This window comes from Sparus aurata, chromosome 21, assembly GCF_900880675.1.
Source record: "Sparus aurata chromosome 21, fSpaAur1.1, whole genome shotgun sequence".
Taxonomy (NCBI): domain Eukaryota; kingdom Metazoa; phylum Chordata; class Actinopteri; order Spariformes; family Sparidae; genus Sparus; species Sparus aurata.
The window spans coordinates 24,727,633-24,744,078 of record NC_044207.1 but is presented as its reverse complement, the minus strand read 5'-3'; the positions used below and the strand labels follow the sequence as shown (position 1 = coordinate 24,744,078).

Here is a 16,446-nt window from a genome sequence, read left to right as displayed (position 1 = left end):
TTGTTTGAATTCTGTACTCTCCAAGCCAAATTCATCATGATGACATCACCAGGGTCATAAAGTTGGCGGAAATTAAACTATTCACAACCACCGAGTAGTTATATTGTGGTTACATCCTTGTGATGTTCCACTTTCTGTATTTGTCTTTTTCCCACCCTTCTTCTGTGTGCAACTGTGTTTCACTTGTTAATCGTTCCTGTGTTTTTAAGCCTGCATTTTCTGCTCACTTCCTTTTTATCCCCCGGTCCTCGTGTGTTCCTGATTTGTTCCCCTTGACTTTATGGTTTGTCCTCAGTTTTCATATTACTCTTCAGTTTTCTTGGACTGTCCTTGCCTCTTGTCGCTCGCATTTTGGATTTTGGTTATCAGCTCATCAGCTTATCATCACAGTTTTGTCCTTTTACCTTCCTGCTTCTTTGGGTGTTGCATTCGGGTGCCTTTTTGCGATAACATGACACCACTGCTGAGTAGCAACAGTGTTCATTTTCATGGAGTGGTGCCACGTTTGCGTTCAGTTCCAATGCCGTGAAAACATAAAAAAAACCCATGGGAAATAGCTGTTGTGCGATTGATTGTATTGATTTCAATCTCCGGAAACCCAATTTCTGGCAAAATGTTAATGTCCACAGTCCGGTGGTTCTTTGTAGGGTTAGAAGGATCACTGTCGGGTCCAACTGCTTTTAATTCAAGCAAGTTATCATAAATGTTTGATTAAGCCCCAACCATAACCCTAGCTTCCACTGTCCTAGATATCCTCTGATATTCCTACCCTAACCAATAATAACATCTCATACCTGAACCCAGCTAACAAAGGCAGGGGACACTAGCCAATCAGAGGCACAGTAGGTAAGGTCACTCCAATCGTCATCCTTGGAAAACTTGATCATGAGTAAAAAATCATCCTGCAAGTTTTCAACTTTCCCCGTCTCCTCGTGAGATTCCCGGGATAAAAACTGATTGCAGATGGCCATCCGTGTTCCTCAGGCAGAACAGCCTCCACGTCCGAGCTCCCAGCCGCAAGTTCCTGCTCCGCCTCAGTCACTCTCAGCGCAGTTATTGGACAGAAAGTTGCGCCGCAATTGGTCGACTTATCTTGTACCGTTCAACTCCACATTCAGGGATAAAAAGACATACAGTATGGCCCCGCTCACAACCGCATAGCACACGCAGAGTTGTTCTTTCTCTGTAGTGCCCTTGTGGTTTGTGCTTTAAGATGCTGGCACACCACTGAACCATACAGCCTCCTAATAGGGGCTCAGTGTCTCAGACGAGGGGAGCAGCCTATAGTCATGTGCTGTGCCTCTGTCAAAAGCATAGGTTTAACTACTTCCCTCCCTATTAGCAGGGGCTCAGAGGGCCAAGCCAGCCATGACTATATGGTAATGGGCCTCTCTCAAACATCATAAAGAGGGATCAGTTCAGCACTGTGGATTCCTGTCAAGGAACCATGCCTGGAATTATTTTCGAAATCACATTATACGTGGAGGATTCTGAACGTGGCTCTGTGTGTGAGAAAAAAAAAAAATAGAAGAAGCCGTAGAGAGCACGAGCACGCTTTCACGCAGACACAAACACACACAAGCTTCCCGCCGTCAGTTAATACACTACATGAAGACATCAGAATTGACGAGGGGGACTCACTAGCATTCAAGCCCACACTTTTATTTTTGCCTGCAGCTAATACCTCAGTTTCTGGGTGCAGGGACAGGATCCAACATTTATGAGAACAGGCATCAAATGAAATAAAAATGGCACCCGGAGAGAGCCCGAAGAGCCGTCTAAGATGATGAAACTATTGGACACCCTCGCTCTGATACATAGAGGCGGCAGTGAGGGGGGGGGGGAGAAAGAAAGGGGAAAAAGGCAACCCCCTAAAAGAAGAAAAACAAATGGGACGATTCGGCAGCCTGTAAACTGTGAAGACATAATGAGTAGTGTCTTGAATACCCGCCACTGACATGTTTGCCTAACATCTCGTCTGATTTCAGAGCCCCACAGAGCGCAGATCTCTTTAATTCGTCCGGTTGTTTGGGTTTTCAGTCGAGCACATTGCATCTCAGTATCTCGAATGCGACCCGCCCGGTCGGACTTGCCCATAGAAGGCCGAGGATAGTGATGTTTGCATTTCTGTGGGAACAGCTCTCCAAACAGAGCAGCTAAGTGGAGGAGGATTGTTTGTAGATATACTTGGCATCCTGCGGTCTGAGGGATTGTTGGCACACAATCTAGGTCAAGAGGGCCTGTGCCAGTAAGATCAGAGAACTGTTGAGCATCAGGCATTAGTCGAGAAAGATAGCACCAGTCAGATTTACGGACTTTTTCCTCGCGCATCGTCCGCCGAAACCGCCCCCGCTGAGCCAGTCGGAGTGGAAAGAGTTGCGGAAAAATGAAGCGTAAAGGATGAAAAATGCCCTCCTCGTCTGAAGCAGTAGCAGATGTAGGTTAAGTGGCCTGGATGGATTACATAAGAAAACATGGCTGCCATGTCTGTTCTTTTATCGCCCGCAGCCACAATATATATTTATCTCGGCGGTCATTCAGGAATTTAATAAATTCACTGGAAGCCAAGAGTGTCGTCTGCTGTTAAAATTAAACCTCACTATTTCACAAAGAGACATAAAATGGCTATTTTTCAGCGGCAAACATAGATAAATATGACTAAATTCAGGCCAGACGTGAATGATAGCCTAAGAGAGGGCAGTATATAACCTTTATGTGTCTGTATCTGTGTGTGTGTGCGTGCGTGCGTGTATCTCCCGGAGAGCACGGGCCGCGAATGAACTCCTAAATCACACTATTGATCAGTCCTTCCTCCCAGACACACGCTGGGATCGAGGGCAGCTAAATGGCCTCTTCGGTGATTCACACTAAATCCCCTCCTCCTGCCCCCCCCAAGCTCCTTCCTCGCCTCCATTATTCCCTCCTCTCCTCATCCTCATCCACGCTCTCCCCTTTTTTCCTCCACTAACCTTTGTCTCCTCGCAGGCCAATTTACACCGCGAACCGTCTGACCACAGCTGCCTTAACGTTTTTCTAGGCGGCCTCTTGGTTTTCCTTGATCTCGCAAGAGTCCTCCCCTGCAGCCGCGTCAGGTCTGGAAAAGAGTCCGTTGAGACGAGCGCAAACTGTCCGCTTACACGGGTAATCTGACTTTAAGGACCCCCTTCACCTGTCTGTTCTCTCATAGGCAGACAGTACCAAGAAGGGTGATCATATAGCATTACCCTTGTCAACAGTTTAAAGCTCATGGGAAGTCTCTATTTATCCCTTAAATCTCATATCAAATGATGTTGTTTTGAAGAGAGTCGAAGCAGGAAAGAGTGGAGGGAGTCGTGCTGCGCGGGGTCGAGGGTGTAGTCCGAACAAGTGAGACTTATAAACCGGACATAAAAGATAAGATTGAAAACTGGTGAGCTAGTCCTTTGAACATGAACGTTCTTGCAGTGTCGGACGTCACCAGCCCGCATTTTCTTTATTCTTACGAGCGCACGTGTAAATGCACTCGCAATCTACTTTCACATTAGCTGAAAGGTACATCCAAGCATGTTATTTGCAAAAGGGATGGGTGAAATGGAAAACAAACAGGGGGGGCATTTTGATTAATTGTTATCTGCTAAGCAATCATATCGCTCATCTCCTCCATCATCCCTTTTAACAGCTGCGCCGAGCGAAACAGCACATGACAAAAAATGGCTCACCCTGAAAGGCAGAGCCAAGAGGGATTCAGAGGACACTGTGCAAAGGGCACCCTTCACCTTAAACTGTGCCACATCCTTCCTCGATAATGAGCTCAACTTTTAAAAAGCTCACTTTAAAATGGTGTGTGCATGCGCTTCCGTGGCGCGGCTTCTCTCGTGCAACATTAGCTTTCTAGGATTCGCTGTTCCAGTTAGAAACAGAATTGCAACGGAAAATATCTAATTGGACAAGTGTCATCTGCCACGTCCCGGATCATCCGTGCACCTGTGCGCGCCCTGATGCGCATAAACAATGCCCCGTCAGATAAACAAAGAAATCTGTCTATTCCGCTGGCAGCCTTGGCTCTGGCATAGAGGGGACGTTATGTGAAATTAGGGTTGTGCATTGTTCGTCTGTTTAGTCCAAACAGTGGCATCCTTGCTTTTTGTCTCACACTGCTAAAGTTGTCACTCTGACGCTGAAGCCGTCAAAGCGCGTTGCAACAGGGTTTCCATTGTCCTGTTGTCATTTCCTTGATTTCACGCCCAGATTAAGGAAATATTGGCCTATACACTGTATATACATCCTCCATACCAGCTGAGTAGAGGAGCGCTTATGAATTATTTTGGATTGTTCAAATTGCTTCCCATTTGTAAGAATTACAGCATACTGGGTGCATGATGGCCCCATTGTATGTTTAATGACTTGCATTGTATCTGGGAAATTACATGGTCCTCTAGGTTCAGTTTTCCTTTGCTATTGCTACTTAATTGAGCGAACTCTTGACTGAAATGAGTATCCGGAACAGACAACGCTCTGTGGTATCATCCAAGCAAATTGCATCCATTCCGTACTTGTAAAGAGTACTTGTACTTGTTTAATTGATGGAGGTTTATTCACTCAGGTTTTCTAAGAACAACTTGTTCTATAAATAGTTCTCTTCATTCTGTCTTCAAAAGCACTGATCTGAAGCTCAATCCTGAGGCTATTCTGTAAATAGTTTTCGAATGAATAATAAATACAGCAAGTTCTGGTACATCCGTATCAATTCTAGACTTAAACGAGTGCATACCTCCACCACAGCTAAACAGTCCCATTTTGTACCCATCCATAGATACCAGCCAGCCCAATAACCCAGATCCATCATTATTCCCTAAGAAATTAACACAAAAAAAAGTTTTAAAAACCTTTATCCCTCACTGTCAGTGAGGAAACATTCTGGTAATTGTCCCTTTATCCCAATCTTCATCAAACATTAATGGGGTCTATTCTGTACCAAGACCTATCCCGCATCCAAGTTTCATGGAAATCTGTACTGTAGCCTTTCGGTAACTCTGTTAACAAACCAACCAACCAACAAACAAATGGACACCAGTGAAAACAAAACCTCCTTGGTGGAGACAACTAGCATCTTCCCGTCAGTTTGTTTAGAATATAAAATGTACATGCACTCACTCACCACTATTAAATCACATCGCTTTGTGCTACCTAACCAGAACCAGAATCCTAACCTTGCTTCGAAAACATCACACAGTTGGACGTAAGGATGATGTATCTCTTCACACAACAGTCTTTACAGAGCCACAATAATAAGAGCGCTACATTTTAAAGAATGTCTCAGCTTTAGTTTTTTTTTTTTACCATACATTATCAACATTAATCCCATCTGGATACTTCTGCCTCTTTACAGGCCTGTCAATGAAACCCCCTGTCGAAACCAGGAACACTGCAATTACCTGGCTACAAAAGGGCCACACAGGGCTGGACATAGGCCTGGCAGATTACTGGCAGACACCTCATTACTGCAGCAGACTTCAACAATGGGCCCCGGCATTGCTTCTTCTACATCTATCTGTCAAGTGTGCTATTAGCCTGTCAAATGGGGACAGTCAGCACCATTAGGCCACCCTGATAATCAGACCTATTTACTCCCTCATTTTCCTCTCCTTCACTGTCACAGTCTAACAGTCCGGTCAAAAAGAAGAGGAAGGAGAAAAAAAAAAAAAAAAGCTTTCTCTTTCTCCATCCCACCCTGTCTTCCCTCCCACTCCTCCTCTGACTCATTCTCAGACAAAGACGAAGTTCAGTTGGTCATTACATTCTTCTGAGAGTCGTCGTAATCAAATACAGCGTGCCCTCCGCCAACTGGACCGGATTTCATTTCAAAATGTTCGCCTGTAGAAAAAAAAAAAAAAAAAAAAAAGGAATATGGATAAAGCGCTTTCAATTTCGCCGGTCTTTGAGATAAATGTGAAGTGAGTTCATTCTACAGTTGAGTACAGCAGTTATTCAGAATTCATTTGATATGAGGCATTTCATCGTTGGATCAGACCGTGTTTTTGCAAGTGCACACAAATAAAAAAAACTAAAAAAAAACACACAGTGCACGGCCAGCAGGGACACGAGCTGACAAACTCCTTCCTTTGCGGGAACCTTGCCAGCATGAACCCAACCAACTCTGGAACTCCACTTCATGTCTGTTATTAGGTCCCACAAGCTCCGGTTGTGATTTTCACGCTCCGCCTCATCCGCAGAAACAGAAAAATGAAAAAAAAAAAGAAAAAAAAGAGAGAGAGAGAGCCTCATTTAAATTTTACACTCGGTCAACACTTGTCCCTTGATAGGCGCTACTGTGTACGAGTCAAAGATCTACAAGAGCGTGAAAAAATGCCGTAACTGGGAGAAAAAAAAAAGGACGGGAGGAGACTGGTATCCTCGAGCTGTCATTTCCATTGGCTGGGCTCAGGTCCCATCACACAGGCACAGTTAGAGGATGAGCCCACACACAAGCAAACAGAGAGAGACTGATAGGGGGAGAGAGAGAGAGAGAGAGAGAGAGAGAGAGAGAGAGAGAGAGAGAGAGAGAGAGAGAGAGAGAGAGAGAGAGGAAGGTAACAGGACGAAGGTCATTTTCATTGGCTGGACTCGGATCCATCACGGGCGAAGTCAGAGTCAAACATACGGAGAGGTGTGCAGAGCGAGAGAGAGCAGGCAGGAGTGAATAATATTTCAGCCTGGTCTAAAAACAGCAGCTGTCCACACATCTATCTTAGGTCAAGCTCCTCCAAGTCTGACATTTAGGGCTTGAACAGCGAGCAGAGTTGAACCTGGATATACAACACTAAAGGTGGGAGTTGTAGTTCAACGTGCGGAGGAATGATGGCTCTGTGGCTCGTATATTCAACGCAACTCAGACAGAACAAACAGAAAAGAAGTACGGTTAATTCTCTTGTGTTTCACTCCGAAGAGAGCGAACGATAGTGTGAGCGCATAAATCGGGAGATTTACAGACATGTTTCAACTGGGGTCTAGCCTTCCGTGAAGAGAGGAGTGCTGACTTGATGTGCGGCATTGCCATCAAAACACAGTCTCATTAAACAAAGACCAGAAGGAAAAACAACAAAGGCGATGTGTCAGTCTGTGAAGCAACAAGCCTTCAACATCCAGATGTGAACCTCAAAAAAAGGAGGCCTCATAAATGACTCATGTCTTGTTTTCGTAGGGATGATTACCTTCGCCGACTTTAAAAAGCAAGAATTCCTGGAATGCCCGAAGAGAGACGCTAACTGGGGCTATTCCTGTCATCGGATTTGATTTGTAAATAAAGAACAAAAGGACGGAGGCACGGTGCGGTGAGTCGCGCTCGCCCCGCCACAGAATGGAACATGCTGTGTCTTTGGGTCTGGGTTTGAACTCCTCCATCGTGTTTTCAAAAGGGAAAGCTATTACCCCTGATTCGGGGAAGGGAGGCTTAGACAGAGCGCATGTACAGTATGTCTAACTTTCACTAAACCAGCTGGCCCCACGCTTCAAGCCTTAAAGTCATTATTCACGGTGGAGCGACGTGAAATCTTACTCTCCCCGAGGTCAGCCACGCTGTGAAATGAGCCTCTGAAATGCACATTGTGCAACAGGACGGTCTGTTGAGGTGAAATGATTCCCATTTAAGTATGCAATAATAGGAGAATTAGCCGTTTCACGAATAAAATAGGGAGTAAAACTACTACAGGAGGGCGGAAACCAGATAGCTTACAAAAGGATCAGTTTATGCAAGCCAGAATAAAAAATTATATTATTACTTTGGGCTTCTGCAAACCAGGGATATTGTCGAATCTGCGTGTCATGTGTACCATATTGACATTTCTACAACTCACGTCATCATAATTTCCAGTTGGGAGGAGGAGGGGATGTGGTCGTGTTACAGCTGCCAAGCCAGAGACTACCGTTTTGAGATGGCCTTTCAGCATTTGTAAGAGCCAAACCGCTGGACCCAACCCCAACCCCAACCCCCACCCCAGCTCCTGTTTGTGGGGACCGAATCAGGTATTTTAAATCGAAAAAAATGATAATTTCCTGACCCTAACCAAGTGTTGTGTGCCTAAACCCGACCAGATCACAAGCACAGAGTTGCCACAAAAGAAAATTGAAACTAAAGAAATAACATTTTAACATAATCCATAGTAAGCAGCGAAACATGCATTGGCCACATGAATTCTGGCACCTGGGGTGATTTAACAATAATAGACAAAAGGTTACACAATCATGATGCAGATGGACTAGAATATTATCAGTGCCACCACTACATTATGATTAGCATCATCATCATGATACCCATAGCAGCCTCTTACCAGCCTGGTTGGTGGTGATGTCTATGGAGACGTGCTGGGCAGGGTACGGGCTCTTATTGCTGACGCCGTTGACCGCCTGTATCTCGAAGCTGTAGAGGGTGTGAGCCCACAGGTTGCTGATCAGCACCCTGGTCTCCGTCAGGCCCAGCTGGCGAGGGACGAAGTCCACGTTGTCGTCGCAGTGGGAGCAGGAGCGCCGGTCGGCCCGGCACTTCTTGCACACTATGTTGTAGACGACATCTTCACGGCCGCCCGTCTCCCTGGGAGAGTGCCACTCGAGGATCACAGAGGTTTCGTTCACAATGGAAATCACATTCCTCGGGCTGGATGGGACACCTACGGACACGCAGGGAAGAGATGTAGGCCAAATGGTGATTTACATCCGCAGCCAGAGCCTTTTTATACCAGAGGATGTTTTATTTTAAGGCGAGCTGTCACGATTTTTAAACCCCTCCCCCCTAAGAAATGCATTCATACGTTGAGAATGAAAGGAAACCGTTTCACAAATCCGCCTGCTGTTAGGTCAATTTAGTCAATTTCCAACCCTGTAATAAATATAAGTGTTGTTCGAGAGCAACTTGTCTTTTTCTTCTTTTTCTCCGTCTTCAGCACAATTGGAATGCTAATTTATTCCATTCACACCCAGAGAGATCATACAGCGAAACGTTTGTGTCTATCAAACATTGGTTATTTAGCAAAATGCAGTGTTGCATGGAGTATTCTTATCCAAGTGGCTCTGGAGATTCACGCTCCCATTCACTCCCTCATCGCCCGCAGCTGGGGCAGAACCTCAAAGAAACGATATTCAGAGAGAAATCGAGAAATAATAAAACTATTGTCTTGCTTGAGTGCCGGCTTAATATTAGGGTGCAGAAAAGTGGCTTGTTCAGCCTCTCGCGATTGGAGCGCAATTCTTTAAGAGTTAAAATCTGTTCAAACGGCAGTCGGAGAATTTTTGCTTAGCCGAGGCTCTGTGTCCCTCCGGCTGCTCGGAGGCAGCTCTTTCTTTTCAGATAGCGGGCAGACACTGCCGATAAAGCAGAAGCTTTCCAAAGCCCTTAGTCAGTGCCGCTTAGGTTAAGTGAGGCTGCCCCGCAGAGCTGATCTGGTACCAAATTCATCCTCCATAAAGCCTGACCTTTATCATTAAAAGAGAAGTTTAACTGACCCACTATTAGATCCATGACTACTGTGAAACTAAAAATCTACTTAATTCTGCAGCCGCTTCCAGGAGTCACTGAGCTCTCTTACACACTGTGTCTACTTTCCTCCTCTCCTTTCTTTTTACCCACCAGAAAAATATGGCAATAAGAGGAATACATATAGATCTCTTCTTTAAGCACATTACCTTACAGCACTTGAGTTTCCTTTTTCTGTGGGCACTGTGAGGCGGAGAGCTACTTCATTCAACGCAGACGCAATTAGTCATTGTTGCTGAAAAAGCCACGTGGGACAGCCCTGGGGAGCCAGGACAAAGCGGCACAACACACGAGGGCGAGGGAGCGGCACTGTTACAGCCGTGACCTCGGCTCAGCGCCTCGACAACAGAGAGGACAGTGACAGGAAAGGGCGTGACCTCCATAGTGTGATTATTATGGTCTGGCTGAGAGGACACTTAGTGCTCCAGATACACGGTCAGAATAGGAGGTAATTTGGTCCTGGGATGCCGCCGGATGTACGTGGAGGGGGGAAAAAAAAAAAGGTGGCAAAAATGGTGTTTGTTGGTAGGAACACGCTTTCTGAGGGAACTGGCAGCACTTTAGCTTTTCCCCCCTTGGGGACTGCACAGTAGGCACTTCATATGTTGCTCACACCAGCTTGCATCCTCCGTATCATCCATCACATACATGCTCTTGCCCCCAAACTTGCATCGCTGGGAAAAGCGACGCACATCTGCTCATCTGTAAAAAAGCATGTGGCACAAACACGCGCCCGGACTATCTGCTCCCGTGTCGTTCTGGCTGCACTGTCTGTATCGATGTATTCAAGCAACGGCTGAAGGAATAATTATTTCCTGGGTTGAGGTGTGAACGAGGCGTCACACTCCTTCGTCCCAATTACAACCGAGCTCCACATTTGCAGGGATGGCACAAGAAATCAGATGTGACTGCCACTTAACCAGTGATTTGCAGACTATTACTGCAGCCTGTGGCTGCTTTAATTTGCCATAGGATTTAATTTGTTGAGAACGTTACTTACAGGCTCTCAGCTGGCGTTCATTTAGCTATGCCAGTCAGATTTGACTGTGCTCACATACATGTTGCTCTCATTAGATTTATAGGGGCAAAACATCATCTCCAAGCAGCTTCATGTGCTCTTTGTGACATGAACCGTATCACAGCGCAGTGAGGGCTCTATTTTAATGGCGCAATTACGACAACCAGTGCAAAGTGTTAGGTCATTTGCACAAGGTGAATGAGGACACATCAATGCACATGTGTTATTTTGTTCAGTATGGGCAATTGGATTATGCACAGAAGGGTCTGGTGAAGGGGAATGTTAATAGGACACATGCAGCGATGAACCCATATCTCCTCAGCCAGTCACATTATTCGTTTCATACCCTTTAGACAGCTGTGGCAATCATGGAGGCATGCTCGGTGATGGTTGTCCAGAAAGCACGGAACAGTTAGGCGCACGTACGACTTGCCTTTATAACGTGAATTTGTGGAGATCATCTGAGGACTATAAACATAACTTTTTGTGCATTAACTTAATTAAAAAAAACAACAATTTAGACTAAAAATAAAATGTTATATTGTTTTGCCGGTTGCTTTTGGGTTGTTTTGCTAATGTGATTATTGAGGCTGTACTTAATTAGCTATGCTTGTGTTTACATGCAACAACAACAATGCCCTTACTGCCAAAACTGTGAGTCAAGGAATAGTCTGCATAAGCGTTTTACATGGTTCAATAAACTGACAATACCCCATAATAATCCTATTTACATGACTGTCTAGAGAGTTTGTGAATTCTTTTTCAGACGTTTCTTGTAGCTTCCCTCTTAAATTGAACCGTAATATAATGATAATGATTCTACTGTATCACATATCAACATACAAAAAAATGCTGTTAATCTGACGATCTGCAACAATAAATTACACACCATTTGAGTCTAATTTTAGGAATAACAGGGAACCAAATTATTGATTGTAACTGAGCTGAACAGACTATACTTGATGAACTTAGGTCTGTTTGGAATCATGTTCTTCTTCTTGTTTTCTTTAAGAACAGAAACACATCTAACTTTGTGCCCTTCGGATGCATATGGCCATCTTGTGACACTCAAAAGTAGATGCTTCTTTTGCCTGTAGCGGGCTGTGTGGGGCATGAAAAAACCAAGCGAATAGACAAAGGTAATCTCAAGGTCAGGAGAATACCAATATGTAGTAGAAATGCTCACAGCGGACTTGGACAAAATGAGCTGAATGATTGGCTTCGGGGGTACGTGCATGTTTCAGCAAATAAGTATTTGTGTGCCTGGTAATGCTGAGAAATAAAAGGAGAGGTAGATCACTCCTAAATTAAAACATATTGCAAAATATTTTAAATAAGCACATGTCCTCATGATGAACTGTCTCTCTTGCAGTGTGTTACCCTGGATCTTTAAAGAAAGACATATTATGTTCATTTTCAGGTTTTTAGCTTTATTTTGGGTTAAGACTTGATCAGTATCATCATACTTCCCAGTGCTGCAGCTCTGTCTGAAACTGTATCTGATGTAGCTCCTGTGTCTTTAAGGCCCTCCTCCCAAACACCCGGTCTGCTCTGATTGGTCAGCTCACACACGCCTGAGCCAGCACAGTTAGCGACAACATCTGAGCAGCTGTGCTCAATGAGTTCTTAGAAGTACGACTCCATGACGCAGTGTGATGTCACAAAGTCACGGAATTCAAGGCAGGATTACTGATGAGGCGTTTCAGGAGCAGTGCTTTCTGTGGGAGAGAAGAGCTTCTGCTGGTGTGGACTTTGACCTTTGTAACTTTCAAGCTCTTTCACATGCACACGGAATATAAATATAAATGGAAAAAGGTGAAAAAAAAGAGTAATAGATCCCCTTAAATCGTGTGGTCTGATGAAAACGATATTCAGCTAACTACATTAATAAAACTCTGCATTATCATGATGTGCATTATCTCCAGTTATGTCGTCCATGCACATGCCTGGCTACTCCCCAGACTGAAAGGTACGCATAGCTGCCCTGTTAGCGAGCGGGCTTTAAGTTACCACCTGGACTGCAAAAGCACTCTGCCCAGTTTCCTCCCTCAGCTGCTCTTACACAGAGTACCCCGGTGCCAGAAATAAACAGCTCCGCACACTGTTTACTCATCCACCCTTTGAATGGTCTGAGGCCGACGCTTCTCCTCTTTCAAACTGTTTGTTTTTATGATGTGAAACAGGCCTTGAGGGACCAACAGAAGGTCCCTGTGTGGAGATACTGATCACAGCCAGAGGAGCCGGGAGAAAGAAAGAAGGGGTTGTGTGTGGGTTGGTGAGACATGAAATAAAACATGTTATAAGGACTCATACTGTCTGGCGGAGAGACTGAGGGAGTCGTAGATAGACTGTGCGCGCTGGTTGGGAGCAGTGGGTGCATCCACAATGACTTGTCAGAGGGGACACAGAAGCTTTTTCTCTAAAAAGGATCATCTACACACACACACACGCACACACACACATGCGCACACGACTCTCTACTGTAACTCCAACAGCAGAATTACCTCCACTCCATAAAGCTTTAGATGTGACGGGGGGAGACTGGTGTCATTTTTGAACATGTGTGCATGCATGTGCACATCGCTCTGGAGCATTATGTCTTTCCAGCCAGTGAAGGGATTAGAGTGGGCCAGACAATTACCTTGACTTGGCTCCATTTACCACTGCATTACTGTGAGAGGAGACTGGCCGACTGACTGCCGTGGGAAGCACCCTCGACTGACTCCAGAACTGACAACAGAGTTGATGCGGAGGGGAAAAAAAAAAAAAAAAAAAACTTGGAGAAAAGAACAGAATATTTATGCACTTTGATGGCTCACTCCTCTTTCTCTTTGAAAACAGAACAAGGAGAGGAGAGGCGGTGAATGGGAGAGCAAAGAGGGGAAAAAAAAAAAAAAAAAAAACAGCCGCTAAATGGTGGATGATGAGGAGAATGGAAAAGCAGATAAGCCCGTCGTTTCAGTCGGGAATTTTGATGGGTTTTGTTTGTGTTACGAGGCGCAGAGGGTGTTTGACAGGGCTCAAGGAGATTTTCAGGGTACAAGCCGCAGATATGAGTATTGAGCGAGAGCCACAGGATTCGGGGCCAATGTGGTGCGGATCAGGAATGCGTAAAACCCCATAAGAACCGTCTTATTTTCCCTCCTCTCACCCTATATTTATGTTCATTCGATTACATTCCAAAGATTTTCCTTCGTGAATTGCTCCGAGGCTGGCACTATAGGATTCCAAGATGTAAACATGCATGTACAGCATGTTTGTTTGACATAACATCGCATTGTGTGTCTCGCTGGGACTCTGTGTTACCGTTACTCCCCAGACAGACAGCTCTTTTTATTCCATCGTTTCTAAATTCAGGGCTGAACCTTCAAATGTACAGATTTAAATCTTAGTTTGTCACATCCCTCCCGCTGTGTTAATGGGCTTCTGCTCTATCTATCCTTGCCATTAGTACTTCACTCCCATCAGCCCCTTCCCTTATTCACCATTCCTCACACCAGGATGCTCCATCACTGCATCCATTCTCCCCCACGGACCAATCAGCACTGGTTTCACCATCTGACTCCCCTCAGTTACAGCTCAGCTTGTCATTCCCCTCCTCTGACTCACACATTGAGAGAAACCCACCGGCCCTGCATGCTGGAGCTGGCTGGCTGACCCCCCCCCACCACCACACCACACCACTCTCACATGCACACGTGACTTCTTTTTCACACATGCACATCTACGGGGAGGCAGAGGTACGTCAGAGTGGGACCTGGAGCCCCGACGAAGGGACCAGGCGGGGGGGCAGTGCAATGCACACCGCTGTCCCAAAGCGCACTGTGCTGGATAGCCAAGCTGGAAGGAGTTGGCTTCACGCTGCGAGACAGAGCGCTTGGTGTTCCTCCCCTCAGGCGCGGCTACAGTCGGCACAAGACAGAAGATTGGGATAAAGGAGGGGCTGGAGTTGGAGGGGTAGTTTGAAGTGCATCCCAGGCTTGGCATATCCCTGAGGGAAAAGAACAGGGTGTATAGCGCGAAGCTGCTCCCCCCCCCCCCCCGCTGACAGAGGCAGGCGCTGGACAATCCATCAGCAAGCTAATCAGACTGATCTGGAGCACACAGGGACCAGCGGCTCTGACGCCGGCGAGGAGCACTGAAGCTGCAGCTTCAGCTGCTACAGACTGGCCTGATTTAAGCTACTCTAGTAGTGCTCTTATCAGGACCCGAAGTATTAAAGAGATTCTTAGTGGGATGATCTCACTGCCCCTGCTGAGATGTAGGGCACCCCGAGCGTCAAGCCCAGCTGCTACTGTACGGTTCAACCTTCAGAGGAGGCTTTGAATGTGCTGTTCTAAAAAAGATTTTGTTAACACAAATTGAAGAGGAATAGAAGAAGGTCTAAGACATTAATGCTGAAATGGGTGGCTGAAAACAACATTCTCAGCAGGATATTTAAAATGTGTCTGTCGGGAGTAAAAACATTTTTCAAAGAATTTGAACAAAGTCTTTTGAGATGAATTAATTTCAGTGCGTGGTGCAGTGAGTAACTGTGGCTCAAATGGTGGGCAATTTTTCCCTTTATTAACTTAGGAATCTGTTAACTGGGTGCCGGGTCCACGTTATCTTTAAAAACAAAAACAATATTCTAGCCTTAATGTTTGAAGGAGATCCATGATGCTTTTCTTCATCTTCTTCCTTTCCTTCAGTGGGTCGTGTAGGTTCTTGTGCACGTGAGATCCACACTTAGGGGGAGACACTGCTCCTGAGACCTCGTCAGTAGTCCCGCCTTAGATTTTGTGACTTCATGACATCACGCCGCGTCACCACGTCACAACATGGTACAGAATTTGTGCCTGGAGGTTAGTTTGGCACGTAACAATTAATTTTGGTACAGCTGCTCTGGTGTTGTTAGCAGCACTGGTTCAGGTGTGTGTGAGATGAACAGTCAGAGCAGACTGGGTATTTAGCAGGGGGGCTTTAAAGAGACAGGAGCTAATATGAGAAACCAATGCATTTTTTTGAGCATTACAGCATGTAAACTTGTTCTCGTAGTAACCAAAAAATGTAATTACAAACCTGCAAATGAGCATATGTCTCCTTTAAGATACTAAAAGAACGGTAGTTGTACTAAACAAAGCAGAAAAAGAGGGTGAAGCAGTGGATACAAGGAACAAAACTGACAGTAAGATAATAGTGGAAAGGAAGTGGCGTGATTGAAAACAGAAAAGAAAAAAAGAAAAAGGAACACAGGCTGCATTTGGAAACACCGACCGGAGGGATCTGTTCAAGAGGCTCCACCGGGGAGCTGTTGTGGAGATTGCTTGGGGAAAATTCGAGGCCTCAAGGTAGAGGAAGATGCTACACTTGATGAAGCGTTCACTAATTCACCAGAGAGTTGCGCAGCATACCATGGGAGGGCGGAAAAAAAAACTCAAGGTGAAAGTGGGGTGTCATCCGCTGAGAACATCCGAAGCCTAAAGGTGTTGGATGGATGCACTTGGGGGGGGGGGAAAGCGTCTGAAACAGGCAGGCAGACAGCGTCGGCGGCTCCGAGGCTCTAATTCAGGGCTTTTGAAAGGAAGTGGGGCAAAAAGAGGTACATTCAGAACACGTTTTAGCTGCGAAGGCTACCCTGTGCAGCTGCTAGCCGATTAGAAAAGGAGTGTGGTCTTGAGCCCATCGCTGAGGCTAATTTGCCGGGTCCACGTGAATAAATCCCGACTAAATGAATACATAACCACACCGATAATGCTCCAGCGTCTGCTTTTTGCGGGGAGAACAAACCATTAAGACCCTCCCATGTGGCAGCCAAGGGAAGAGAGGTAAACAAACTTTTTGGGGTCCAACAGTTTTCTCCTCCCGTGTAGCTGTGTGCGCGGGGACGGCGGGAAGGCTTAGCATATTGCTTTTTACATCATATTAAGATAACTTTGATGCT

The 16,446-nt window shown here is 45.6% G+C and overlaps 1 protein-coding gene across 2 annotated transcripts in view; it reads right to left on the bottom strand.

Moving 5' to 3' along the window:
- ephb1 (EPH receptor B1) overlaps window positions 1-16,446 on the bottom strand; it is a 175,502-nt gene that overhangs the window by 59,221 nt on the left and 99,835 nt on the right. For both annotated transcript variants that reach the window (XM_030402437.1, XM_030402439.1), the window contains exon 5: window positions 8,307-8,642. In XM_030402437.1, coding sequence (XP_030258297.1) covers window positions 8,307-8,642 — 336 coding nt within the window. The remainder of the gene's footprint in view (window positions 1-8,306; window positions 8,643-16,446) is intronic.